This window comes from Lingula anatina, chromosome 6 (assembly GCF_051362555.1).
Source record: "Lingula anatina isolate TDL-2025a chromosome 6, LinAna3.0, whole genome shotgun sequence".
NCBI lineage: Eukaryota > Metazoa > Brachiopoda > Lingulata > Lingulida > Lingulidae > Lingula > Lingula anatina.
In genome coordinates this window covers 5055266-5069792 of record NC_141772.1, presented here as the reverse complement: position 1 = coordinate 5069792, position 14527 = coordinate 5055266, and the positions used below count along the sequence as shown (strand labels likewise).

The window sequence follows — 14527 nt, the reverse complement described above, 5'->3', positions numbered from 1 at the left end:
TATAATAAGACATGTACAGGATTTAACCGTAGATAGTAAATACTAGAGCTTATTCCATTTTCTTTATTAAAGAAATCTAATACAAAGTTGCGAGATAATTTTAAAAGTCAGGAAAATGGTTTTTAAATTTAAGGTCAGTGAATTGTCAGGAAAATTGGCATTTTGGTCAGAGGAAACTTCATGTCAGCAACGTCAGAAAAGGTTAGGGAAAAATAAAATTCTAGGAAATTTTTTATATTTTATGTAGCTATGACATTCTTCCAGCAATATAAAAGACATACACTTGCTGACCAAAACCATGAGTAAGGTTTTAACCATCATCTATGTTAAATTTTAATATTTTCATATTTGTTATCTAGTAAATCATAATAAAAATTGGTTTGATGAAAAAAATTAAACAGTTATTGGCGGATTGGACGTTGTAGGGAAGGTGGAGGCCGAAATATTAGGTGGTATTGGTCAGTAAAAATCAGGATTTGGTGAAAAGTCAGGGAATTTTTATTTTTCCAACTAACTGGCAACCCTGTATGAAAGGAAAGTCGAAAAGATATAATGAAATTTAATCAGACACAAATTGTTAATATTTTATATATGCATGTATTCTAGTGGGATATGATACTTTGTGGGATGTCAAATATCCCATACCTTATGGTGCTTAATTTAATATTACGCATGATGAGAAGGTGTAACCAACACTTTATTGCAAATTTCAATAGAAATGTAAGAATTTCTACATTGAAAGATGAAGAAAATCTGAATTCACACATATATATATATATATATATATATATATATATATATATATATATATATATATATATAACCAAAAATTAATTTTCTCAAGACTCCTCTTATCTATTATTTTCAAATTTCGAGACTACCCTAATTTTTGTTTAAAAATATCAGGTCCCCACCCCCATTTTCTCCTCCCTCCTCCCTCTCCAACTTAAATAATAACTGGTCCCCCTTGTACGACATTTATCCGTTTGCATTTAGTAAATTAAAACAAATGTTATGAAATAAATGGTACATTTTACATTTAAAATGTATGCCTATGGAATATGGCAAATATTGTTAAGGTTCATTTTTCAGGTTCTTTTCTTATTCAAACTGCGTTTGACGATGAAACAAAAAATTTTGCTGACTCAATACTTTGAATCCACCATGCAGAATTGCTGGTGCTCAGTTCGCATTTATGGGAATAAACACATAGGCAAAGCTCTTAATTCATTGCATCCCTACCTGTCATTTTTTCTTTCTTTTTTAGCAGCAACACATCTGTAATAAGGTCGTTATTCAATTAATTTTTATATTTATGGATTATCGAAGTGATAGCGTGACTGCATGTTTACCGTGACCAGTATTAGTCACAGTCTGGTGCAGTCAAACTGATTATGACCATTGTCTTTTTTCAATGTATTTTAACATGAAAAAATATAATCGTGTCTTTCATGAAGCGCGTACTTTTCTGTTCGATTTTTAGATGTACTTTGGTTCAACGAGATATATCTACGACAATGAGCTTGTTGTTATAAGAGATGACAACTTAGATTGAGCTTTACACTCGTTCACGCCCTTCCTTAGCCAGTATATCGGTAGGCCATTAGCATTAATTACTATAGGAAGGATTTGTAGTGATTTAAATGTATTTTTGGCATTAAGGCCGCAGTTTAAAGAATAGTTACGCCAGAAATCATCCAGATAAGAAAATACTTTTTTAAGTCAGTAGTAAGTTTATTGTTGTATGTATACATATGGATGTCTTGTGTCTAGTGGTCAGTAATTGACGCACTCTGATGAACTGATCATTAACTTTGTTGTATTCTAGATGTGTTCCAGCATGAAAAATATTTGTATCGTTGTTTTGTATTGCGCTTGCATGTGGTTTCTCATATTGTATGTCAATGTTTATACTTGATAATCCGAATAAATAACGCATCATTTCTATTATACATGTACAGACATTGCATGCATTTTTGCATATTCTAATAACTGTGACAGCCCGCTTCGTCGCCGTCCATCACATGTATTGTTTAACCAGTAAATGCTAAAAACCATTCTGTTTTACTTAAAATTAACTGAGTGGCGTGTATGATAATAAGGCACTCAGTTATTTCGAAAATAAAGTATGATCGGATTATTTTGGCAAAAAGTTATTGATTACTGAAATGTGTTCGTTTTTGTTGAAAACTAGCGATTGGAATGACTTCTGTTAGGCATTTTCACACTTTGCCGTCTAGTTCTTCAATCCAAAACTTGTATCAGAGTAGTTGTTTGATTAGTTCATTTGGAATTAGATATTGCTTAGGACAGCTTACAACACGTGCACCGCAGGATTGGCCTGCTCTCCGATGACCGATGGCGGCAAGCCTGTATTTTCCACCGAGATAAAGAAGGTTTGGTCAGTGCAATATTTCCGACCAATTAGACTGCGATGGTTAAGCCAAGGCCACCAAAACAACTTAAACCCAGACGCGATGAACTTGATTGGTCCAGGGTGTTGCTTATACAACTCCTTGATTGGTCAAACAACGGTCACATTATTTTGGTCAAATCAGTAACGAGAAAGTCTGATTAGTTCATTGTCATTGCCACTGGTTCATACAATTTGCATATGTTCGAAAAGTGATTAATGACACTTTGCTGCTTTTAAACCAAACCAGCGACAAAAAAATCACTCTTTAGAAACTGTTTGGGTGTTTTACCTAAAACGTTTCTCCTCTGTCGACCAAACTTATTTGGTCGTACATGTAATTCACCGAACTTTTCGCATCTTAAAGAGTACATTTTTTCGCTGCTATGGTACGAAAATGACCGTGGTAAATATGCTTCTAGTTTGCTTGTGTTTTCTGTCCGTGCATCTTGGTTTAGGCCAGGATTGTGAGAAAACCCGTTTTGGAAGCGTTAATACCGAAGCGGATGTCCAGCTTGGTGCCACATTCAACGTTCATCGGGGAGGTTCTGCCGGGTGCTCTGACGTAATAAACCCCGATGGAATCCTCAGGCAGGAAGCGGCACATTTTGCCGTTAAGAAATTGAATGCTGAAAAATTTCTGCCCGGAGTCACCTTTGGTAAATCCATGTTTTTATTCTATTTTGCCTCTCTCTCTCTCGATTCAGATGTTGACAGAATTTCAAGCTCTTTTAAAATTCGAAAAAAAGTCGAGTTTTGGTTAGGTACCATTTATTTTTTAATGCTTAAATTTGGTTCTACGCTGAAAAAATTATTTGCTGGCCTGGCGCTTTCTGAAAATTTGAAAAAGGGTACAACAAATCCTTTCATGTGTTTTAGGCATTCGAACTTACGATGACTGTGGGACACCCAATGTTGGAGTGAAGAGATTGGTAAATTTTCTGGCTGAGAGAGAAAAATTTACAGACGAATCAGGGGACATCTGCCCGGCAAATGTGTCCTATCCAGGTAAGTGCCTAGTCAAAGTGCATCATACACAAAATGGATAAACAAGCATTTGTTTCGTCAAATATGAAATTCCTCTGTTACGTAAACGTCTACCAAACACGACCAAAGGCAGATGAGATTAACAACAGTACACCGACTGGGAACTATTATGAACTTTGACAACTCTTTAATGGTACCACAGGTGTATTTACTAAAAATGAATTCTTTCTCAAATTTAAGTCGCAGGATATGCGAACAAATGAAATGTCATCACACGACATAAAAATTATGTAAGCTCCAGTCCTGTTCGTGTATTAACCAGGATAGGAAAGTTTAAAATATATTTAAAAAGATGAACTAACCGCCTACAGAGGTAAAAAAGATAAACGAAGTACTAACGAGGGTATACGTCGAGCATGTTTATGATTGCTATTCTGTGCCCTCTCTTCACATTGGCAAATAATTTTAGGTTTGATCGGCAGTCTACATAGTGACGTGACACAGGAGATGGCTTCGTTTTTGACTAGCGTCAAGAAGCCCTTGGTATCGTACGGCTCTCACAGCAATGCTCTGGGAGACAAGGAGCTCTATCCACTTTTTCAAAGGACGGCTTCTAACGTTTCCTCTTATGTCAAGGTAACGAAAAGGGTTGGGTGATGGGAAGCGGCTAGGTAAAAGGGGGGTCTTCTAAGATATAGGCTTATATATATATATATATATATATATATATATATATATATATATATATATATACTTATATCGTATACTGTTGAGTTCAGACTACAAGATTAACGATAAGGCCATTTACTTGTGACAATAAATGCACTGTATCATACATGTCCGAACTAGGGAAGGCCAAATATTTGTGCAAACTTTAGCCTTTATCGCTGTCAGGTCGTAATGTCAATCTTGAGAAAACTTGGCTGGACGCACGTGTCAATATTAGTTGGGAGTGATCCGTACAGCAAGGGAGTGAAAGAAGAGATTCTGCGCCAGGCGGATCCATCAGATGCTAACATTTGTGTGATGAAGATAAAATCTGTAGCCGACAAAGACCCAAAGCCTGACTACCTGTCCATCGTGAAGGACTTTACCGAGGCTTCCAAAAAAGGTGACTATTCTAAAGATACGCCAAGTGATATCAGGGATGTGTATGAACCACACATAAGAGGAATCTTTAAAAAAACGCAACATTTGCTCTTTGCTCTAAACTCACATTGGCTGAGGTTACATTGTCAGTATATTGTGATGTTGATTTTGGCGAACTTTTGAAACTGTTAAACTCAACCATTTTAAGTGTACGCACGCATTTACCATCTGATTCATGACAATTGACCATAACGTTATGTGCAATTTTTCTTCCTTTTCACCTCGTAGATTTGAATTTCTTCATTGATTAACCCTGACTTGCGTTTCTACTGCATGACCTTAAATCTTGGTCACACAAAGATCTTTACTAATAAATATCAAACCCAGTCAGAGAAAAAAAACTGCAGAGTTTATATATTTCGTCACGAAAGTTTGAGCCTATAGATAGGCCTTGGTGGTTTATTTTTAAAGTATTTTCATTCAGGTGCACCTGGTGTGATAGTGGTGGCCACGCCTAAAGTTGTCCGCGACTTTTTCACGGCAGTCGACGCAGCCATACCAATTGTTCCAGAGGCGGCAGATTTGCAATGGGTGATGGCGCTTCCGTTTTTCTACGACGAAACCTACCAATACTTGAGCAACGTGATCAAAGGTTTGATCTTCCCAAAGACGTACTCGCCTACTATCGACGAATTCAAGAAATATTTTGTATCTTTGACCCCAGAAAACAACGACGACAACCCATTCTTTAGCAAATATTATGCACAGGTATGAAAAGTTTTCTAATAGTTTTACATGATAAATGATTTCATACTTACGGTCACCACAGACTGATATACAAATGTTTAATACACACTATATGGCCAGTTGTAATGTATCCCGTTGTATAATTCATCTTGAGGTATATATGTATTATTACATTGTAATTCATATCAAATTTAATCTACTTATGCTTCAGTTCTGGCGTTGGTATATGTATGAACTACATACGCCGTCAGTTTACTAACTCTGAAGTTTTGAAGTGGAACCAAACAGTGATTTTTCCTATAAGTACTCTAAATACCTGCTGGCAGGACACATCTTCACAATTTAGATGCTGATTTCTCCTTATCGCCTGAATAGCGGCAGGCCCCAGTTTCACAAAAACACTTATGTCAGTTCCCTGGCTTAGTTGAAAAGGATTTCTAGCATTGTCAAATTTCCATGAGAGCGCTGTAACACTGTTCTTGACAGGGTAAGATGTGCCCATGTGACCATGTAACGTTGGTAATTAAGTTCTTAGCCAGGGAACCTTATGTAAATATTTATTTATTTGCTTATTTATTTTGTGAAACCGGGATTAGGCTGCTCGCAATACTTATGCTACTAGGCACGTGGTGACCGTGGATTGTTTGTATGATTTTATATAAATATTTCAGCAATACAAATGTTCGCATTATACGTACTGCGACACGTTAAAACCACAAATTGGCGCGGACGATTTCGTCGCCGAGACTATTGCAGCAGTGTACACGTACGCGCACGGCTTGAGAAACGCCCACAAAGACTTATGTACCGGACCTGGACTATGCCACGCCCTTGTGAACCTACCAGCCAGTGATTTCATGGTTTATCTGCGAGCTGTAGAGTTTACCCAGCTAGACGGAAGAATCATGGCGTTCACAGAAACTGGTGAAGCGAGCTTCCCAATGTATAGTGTGTACAATATCCAGCTGACGGGCAAATCATTGGATATTAAAGAGGTGATGTGATGAAAATAATACTTTTACTCTATCACGGTACTGTCAAGAACTGTCAGGGTTAGCAAAAAAAAAAACGCCTTATATTTGCTGACGAATACACTTGTATGCTAATAGATAAATCTTCAGTGTACACTGAATAATTTCCTTAGCGTTACACATATGTCATCTTACCGATGACGTCATAATTGCGATTTGGGGGTAAAAAATTGGGGCAAAATCTGTTTGTCAAATTTCTCCTTTACCTGAGCACCCTTTTGAGCATCCTTTTACACCCATTTAATAACATCATTGAATACTTCAAAACTCTGACAGTGATTTTTTCTTAAAACTTAAGCTCAGATTCTATCTTTAAAAAGGCATAATAAAGACTTTATTCAATAATGCATTGTATTTAAGGGCTCATTACTCCATGACAAAAATCATTTAAACCAAAATGACGATACAGGATTACAGCACACACACTTGTCGTCATGTCTGCTATTTTTCGTGATCAGATCCTATTCAGGGATGGAGTTACGCCCCATAACGATTGCTATCTCACCTCAAAATAGAAAGCTGTTAAGTTGACCATAAACGCTATTTGAAGTGCATATAAACACTTTTTTATATTTTCGTGAGGATTTTTATTGTTTTTAATCAGCACAGAGGTAAATGCATTATTAAATAATTAAATGCAGGAAAAATCCAATTTTTTTATATCTGGATGATCAAAAACCCTTACAATACCCTTAAAACAATTATGTAATAATGTACACTATTTTACGAATACGCCATAATTTCGTTATTAGCCTATAGGACCCTTCAAATGCTAATTTATTTTTACGCTTCATCCAAAATAATATCCACTTACTATGATTCGACCGCTAGATGATGCAGTTTAATTGATTATATTTCACATGGTGTGGAGGTCAACATCTGTTTAAAACGAATTCAAAATAAACAATAAACTAATGTATAGCTCTTTTAGCTTTTTTCTTGTCTAGCATTGTAGTTCATTGAACATACTTGAATTAAGGACACTGAATAAACGAATTATTATTATTATTATTATTATTATTATTATTATTCAATGATGTAAAATAAGTGTTTCTCATCATTTTGTTCAATTTAATGTTATTGATTAATTAATTCATTTTTCAACGGCAAATGCCATTATACCTTTCAGGTTGGTACATGGAAGAGTGGTAATTTGGAAATCATAAGTCCTATCAAAATGTATGATAGGAAAGGCAAAGAAACCGCTAAACACATTCCATCCACGTGCACTGAAAACTGTCATGAGTGCCTACATACTGTTGACAGGTACGTAGCTAATGTGACGTGGCAAGAATCCATTGGGTCATTTTGGGGGTGCTTAAAACTACGTACCACATCTAGAGCCAAGTCGGGGATTTATAGCGTGTTTCGCTTACGAGGCACGGGTTTCCCAAAAAGAACTGTGGTCTGAAAGTTGTCTCTATCTTTAGACCACAAACATGGTCTATTTTATTCAAGAGGTACTTGTAGCAACCTAGTCAACTAAAGTGAGCATTGATCAAAACCATTAGCCATGTTTTTCTTTTTAAGAGTTGCAGTATTCCATTAAATCGGACACTGTTGATCTATCTTGGTTCAAAATCTAAAGCAATTTTGGTGTAAATGTTAAGGTCAACTTTTGGGCCGAAGTATTGTTCTGAAACTGGTCCCTGTCTCAGATTGGGTGTTGTCCTGCTGGAGCAGGCATAAGTTTGGGTGTTGGTGCATGAACGTCACAAGCATATATATATAATCGATATTCAGTTAGTCAATTGGCTACTTTAGGTGTGTTTTTTGTAATAATCTCTTAGGAGATTATTATGGAGGAAGGTACGATATAGCCATCTATGAAAGTCCAATGGTAGGCACATATTTCAGGATAATTGCAATTACCGCCGCTTTGGTGATAAAATGTAATTTATAATGTTTCTACGTGTTGTTTACAATATATTTACATTGTAAAATTTTGAAACCCATACTTAGAGCTGTTATCCCTTTAATTTTCAGAATCTCTGAGATTCCAGGAGGTGACGTCCAATTATTAGGTGTCTTCAATGCTCACTCCAAAGGGAGCAACGGCAGAGAATGCAGTAAGAGTGTCGATGAAATAGGGGTTCTTGCTGAGGTAGAGGGGTTCCTTTACGCAGTTGACCAAATCAATAACGATCCGACCATTCTACCTGACGTGAAGCTAGGCGCAACTGTGCTAGACGACTGTGCATTTAGTCCAGTCAGGACATTTAGGCAAATATCCAGATTCCTAGTGAAGAATGATGAAAGCGCCGGCAAGAATGGGTTTGCCCCGGTTTTGGGATCCGTCACCGCCCTTTCTAGTAACGCAGCAATCTACACACAGGACATCCTTGAAGTGTACGGTGTACCACAAATAAGCTATCGGTCATCAAGTCCTCTTCTCAGTGATAAGAAGAAATATCCAAACTTCCTGAGAGTGATTGGCTCCGATCAGTACCAAGTAGAGGCATTTATTGATATACTAAAAGCAAGTAAATGGACCAGCGTGATCGCGATATACAGTGACAATGCCTACGGTCTAGAAGGAAGTCGCCTGTTATTAAAACTTGCCCAGGAAGAGGGCATAACCGTCTCTACGCTTGTTAAAATGAATGACGACATAGCATCGGATTCGAACGCCATTCGTGACATTATACGATACATCTCGTCAGGTTTTCGTGCGCAGGTGCAGGTTGTCATTATGTTCACGACGGCTGAGCATACCAGAGCAATTCTGGCTGGCAAAGATAGAGAAAAAGATCTCCCAAGAAAGACTTGGTTCGGCGGAGATGGATGGGGAACCGAATTAGGTATTGTCTCTGGACTTGAGGAAACGGCCGAGGGAGCAGTGACCCTCGACTTTTTTTCAGCACCGGTAGATGGGTTCAACAAGTATCTAACAACTCTATCGCCGTTTAAGAACTCGAGGAATGTTTGGTTTCGAGAATTTTGGGAACAAAAATTCGAATGCTTCATTGCTGATAGAACCTTCAAAGAACCCTGCCAAGATGATCGATTGACGCCAGAAGACATCGCACCTTTCCAAGGTAGAGTCGCCTTCATAACCGACATTGTCCGTCTTTATGCCAAAGGACTAGAACAACTGATGGCTGATTTCTGTCCGATGACGCCTTCAAAGCTATGTGTTAACGCAGTTAAGAACTTAAACAAAGTCACAACATACATTAAGGATTCAGAGTTCACTGGGTCATCGGGTCTGGAGGTGGCGTTCGATAGCTTTGACGATGCCATACCAAGTTACCAGATAAACACTTTCCAAGAACTGTCCAGAAATAAGTACGGTTACATCAACGTAAGTAACATATCTAATTCTCTGAAATACGCGATGAAAACAAAACAAAAACACATTAAATAGTCATATTGGATAGTCTTCATATCAAAATATCAAGTTTTTAATTAATTGAAAACCAGTGGTTCAATTGTGTGTGATTATATTGTAATAAAAATAGTTGTTGGTGCGCTATTAGAGTGAACCAAATCCGGCTGTTGTTTTGGCCAGGTGGTAAACACCATCAATACAAACCAAAAAAGCATGTACAGTTGAGTTTAGACTTCATTACATTTTGCATTTAAATTGATATAGCAACGACGATTCATAGATTGGTGTCATTTTTTTCTGGATTTTTTGTTACATTTTAAACTACAGGTTTAGATCTGACTTTAAAAAGGGCTATATTTGAATGGAAGCGTGCAATCGAGCTTTTTATCTTCACAAAGCGATTAGCTCTGCAAGAATTTCTTTTAGGGCACGACTCAGTTTGTAGTGTGCCTCTAGACGATCATGGTCGAGTTTTTGAATGGGTTTAATGGGAATCCAAAAACCGGCATTAAAAGCGTTTGTCTACCCCAAATTATTCACTGAAAATTTGAAAACAACAAATCCGTCGACACCAGTTGAGCTATTTAAAGTATCGTTTTCTGCCAACAATTCACCTGTGTGAACTTTCCGTTTTTAGGCATCATTGTAAAGTGATTTTGTTTATGCATATTATAGGTAGGACAGTGGGTCAACGGCAATCTACTACTGGAACACATATCAGCTGATACGATTGTGTCCTCCTGCAGCAAGCCTCCGTGCAGGACCACCTCTCCAGACGTGCTCGACCTGCAATTCCATCCTCAACCTCAAGACTTCACCTTGATTGGGCTCTTCCCGCTCTACGGTTTCGACACGTGTGGTAACACTTGTGACGGCGAGCTACGCCACGAAATATACCACAGTCTGTTGGGATTCTACTACGCGATAGATCAAATCAATAAAAAGGCTGCCATTATTCTTCAGGGTTCAAAGCTGGGGTACGTGGTGTACAACACATGTTCGTCCCCCACGGTAGCAAGTGATGTCGTCAACGGATTTGATGCCAAATATCCATATTTCAGCCAGCCTCCTGAGGTTCCGGTAAGAACCGGCGTATTGGGCATGGTTGCTGGATTTGAGAAAAATGAATCGGACGCCATCTCCGAAGCCAGGCGTGAACAACAACACTTGGTGCAGGTGCGTATCTCTGCTATACTAGTTTATGTAGAGATGAAATGGTACTTTTATCCCTTATATGCCATTTTGCATTTATATTCCTCCCCGGATCATTTGTCAATATTTCCGTCTGCCTTCGGTCCAATGGAAGAGTGCTTCACTGCGTATTGCACTGTTTTGGGCTCTCTCTCTCTCTCTCTCTCTCTCTCTCTCTCTCGCACAAATGCACACACACACACGGGCAATCAAACACTTAGTAGTACTGAAAGCAAAATCACTATCATGTAGTTTTATTATCCAGATAAGTCCAGTAAAGGAGGGGTCCAAAACTGACGGCGTCATTGGTGTGCCACATGTTGTTAAAGATACCACCACACTGTTGGTCAATGTTCTATTTCGCCTTCAATGGACCCACGTGTCCATCGTCGCATCAAATGAAAAGGCAAGCTTGGATCTGGCCCTGATATTAAAAAATGACATAGAACGCCGTACATTCATTATTGGAACCTTTCTAACAGTCAACGGGACGTCTGCAAGCGACTACGACGATGTTATTGCCAAGCTCGTAAAGGCTGGAGCACCGAACGTGGTAACCTTTGCCAATGCTGACGACAGCCGTCAACTACTTCTTGCAGCAGAGCGCCAGGACACTGCCGGCCGTCTCCTGTGGATAAACGCGGGTCAATGGAAATATCCCAAAATGGTCGTAGACGGTTTGGACGAAGTCATGAAAGGTTCACTTATTTTGGTACCAGACGCTGTACTGGATGCTGACTTTGACAGTTTTACCAAAACCCTGACACCTGACAGTTTTCCCGATGACCCTTGGTATGCAGAATTCTGGGAGAAGCATTTTCAGTGCGCTCTGACTTTCGGCGGAAAGTTCCCTAACGCTTGTACGGGAGATGAATCCTTCGAGCGCAGACCATTGCCTCCAATGCCTGTTACGGCTAATACAGCGAAAGCGGTCTACGCATACGCCGACGGGTTGGCAAAGTTCTACTTGTATAAGTGTGGGCGGGTTGATTTTGAGGGGTGCCTAGGCCAGGTCAACGGTGATGCTAAAGATGTCGCTGAGCTGTATAAAGAGGTCCGACTTGTCCTCGATGAAGGGGTCGATGATCCGGTGCTGAACTTCAGATATGAATACAAAATTCTTAACTTCCAGAAGCTCAAGGATGGAAGTTTTGGATATGCCACGGTAAGTTAGATGCATGTGATGATACAATTGACGACTTGGCGGAAATGATATCTATAAAAATGGACTTATATATGTTATCTGTACTTTTCAATTCATTCTTAATACTTGCATCTCATCCTATTTTGCACAGATGCTATTAAAATCTACTTTCGGAACACAGTAACACTTTCATGCTAAAATCCCAGAGAAAAGGATAATGGATCGCATAGTGAATATTGTGTATTATTGATTTGCAGGTTGGTTCATGGTACAAAGGCAAGCTCTCGCTGTCCCCTTCTGATGTACAGCGTTATGATAGCCTTGAGAAGGGAGCCCTCCTTCCACCGCCTCCACCGCTGCCTGCAAGATCTCCTAACCTACGAGGCTACTACAAACATTTCCTTAACCGATAAAGTTGCATGTCACTACATACTCAAAAGAATTCGTCCATCGAAGGGCATTTCATTATTGAATTCCAATATTTTCTCGTAGGGAAATACGCATATAAACTTTATAAGACAGCAGGCTTATTACCTATTTCATGGTATAATTAATTGTATAATATATAATGGTATAATAATATAAATATGGTATTAGAAAGCTAAGAGGTAAAGTGAAGATTTAATTGGAAATGAGTAAAGTAAGACTTTATTTGTTTAACCTTGTCAGTCAATTCTGTTTTCATAGATCTCCTTTTCTTGGATAATTGAAAGACCCTGTGTTCACAGGTGTTCACTTTGCCGTGTGTAGTAATTCGCGACATCTATCTGTCATTACCAATACTAACCAGGATTGATCGAACTCTGTGGCTGATTATCGCTTAATTGCATTCAGTGAAATCAGTTTAATCGTGTGACACGCCACCTTGAGTAGTCCGGGGGTTATTAGCTTTCGTTTGCGCTCGACTGACATTTGTCTGGCAATTAAGCTGTTTACATGACTGAATTTTAGCGAGAATCCCCGGAGAGATGGTTGACATTTGTCTGACAATTAAGCTGTTTACATTTACTGCACTATTTAGCGAGAATCCCCGCAGAGCTGGATTGAGCCTGCTGGTACGATAACTTGAATTTGAATGCTTCCTTAGTAGCTTCGGTATACAAGCTCTTTGATACAAGGACATAAATCACTAGAATTTGAAATCTTAATTTTTTTGAAAGAGCTATGATTAGCTTTCATTTAAGATTTGTAGTTTTTCTCAAGACAGGCTATATCCTCCCTGTGCTTATGATAAAAAAAGTTTAGAAATGCATTACGTTCTGTCGCATGTTTTGTCATAAGTTTTATTCAAACACTGTTGCATTTAAGGTGCTAACTCTGTGGGGACTCTTGCTGAGGGCACTCAGCTGCACTGAATGGCACGCCCCCTGGCGTTGAGTAGAATACATAAAAACTGGTGATTATACGGGTACATTGGAAACAATTGTACGGGTGTCATTCAATTAAGCTGATTGCACTCAGCGAGAGTCCCTGCAGAGTTGGATCGACCTACGTATCCAGATGGTGTCTATGGGAATGATCCCTTATATACACACAGTGGGGTTCCTTCCATTATAACAACGATAATAATAGAATAATTGTGATTAAAGGTTCACAGTGAAGGATTTTTCCCGCGAAAAGCCTTTTTTGTTTGCTTGTTTGTTTCAAATTCCGTCCCGTCGAGCTCAATTCTCGCACTGTCTTCCGAGATCATCGAGATTTAAAACTGTGTTAAGATGATTCGTCAGAGGGTGACATTTTTTTCATGGCATTTATCCGTTAAAATATAATCAAAAAGTATTACTTGTCCTCAGATGAGTTCAACTAGAGATGGTTTATGTACATGTACCTATCGTTTGTCTAAAATACTTTACTTTGTTACTTTAAGTTTCGTATATTTCAAGAACTGAAAACGTAAATCATGTGAGGCGGCGAGTCCAGAAAACACAGATTCATACCTCAATATTTCTTCTTTCATTCTGAAAATGACTTAAATTTCAAAGAACGCTGCCCCACTTCGTAGGGGATGTCATATTCTTAACAACAATTACCCGGTACTGAGTTTGCCCTTGCTTAACACGCTGTACGAATATATCGAAAATCACAGAAAATTCTCCGTGCACAGCAGCGCTATAAGAAACAATAGTCGTTGGTTGGCATTTACACTCATTACCTTTTCACGCCGCAAAACGAATTTAATCGATTAAGATACGGAAACTTAATATGTTTGTGGTTACAAATCATTATATGCAGTTCTTCTTTTACATTAGGATTGATACTGTCTGCATTCATTGTGACAAAACTTAAAGAAAAGGCTTACATAGTGAAGAAGATTTTATTTTTCACTCTCTCTCTTGCAAAGATGATAAGAAAGATAATAATTTCTAAAGAGATTGAACGTGCTTTTACATGTAGTTACATGTATGAGACCAGGGACTGAAACTTCTCCTTCTCTGATACTGCCCTCTGATACCAGGGCCCCCTAAAATACTGATACAAAATCACACTTTTAACATTTTTGTAACAGACTTATAGTGGGCCCTGTGGTCAGAGAGTACTGTGAAACAGCTTTAAATTCCGGAGCTCATATCGAGGAGCTCTGTCACTTGATCAAA

The 14527-nt window shown here is 38.5% G+C and overlaps 1 protein-coding gene across 1 annotated transcript; it reads left to right on the top strand.

Moving 5' to 3' along the window:
* The first annotated feature begins 799 nt into the window (after positions 1–799).
* Positions 800–13200, top strand: LOC106155576 (uncharacterized). The gene is made up of 11 exons (XM_087016194.1): positions 800–3072; positions 3293–3421; positions 3870–4036; positions 4295–4511; positions 4974–5257; positions 5908–6231; positions 7397–7533; positions 8254–9571; positions 10274–10774; positions 11055–11954; positions 12191–13200. Exons 1-11 carry the CDS (start codon positions 2811–2813, stop codon positions 12344–12346), a joined length of 4395 nt encoding a protein of 1464 aa, XP_086872320.1. The 5' UTR covers positions 800–2810; the 3' UTR covers positions 12347–13200.
* Positions 13201–14527: the final 1327 nt, after the last annotated feature.

What these genes read in the sequence shown, in the direction of transcription:
- LOC106155576 (XM_087016194.1), top strand. Translation starts at nt 2,811, where the DNA reads ATGACCGTGGTAAATATGCTTCTAGTTTGCTTGTGTTTTCTGTCCGTG. An exon ending in TGCCTACATACTGTTGACAG is followed by an intron (nt 7,534 to 8,253) that starts GTACGTAGCTAA and finishes TTTAATTTTCAG; the next exon opens with AATCTCTGAGATTCCAGGAG. An exon ending in ATAAGTACGGTTACATCAAC is followed by an intron (nt 9,572 to 10,273) that starts GTAAGTAACATA and finishes TGCATATTATAG; the next exon opens with GTAGGACAGTGGGTCAACGG.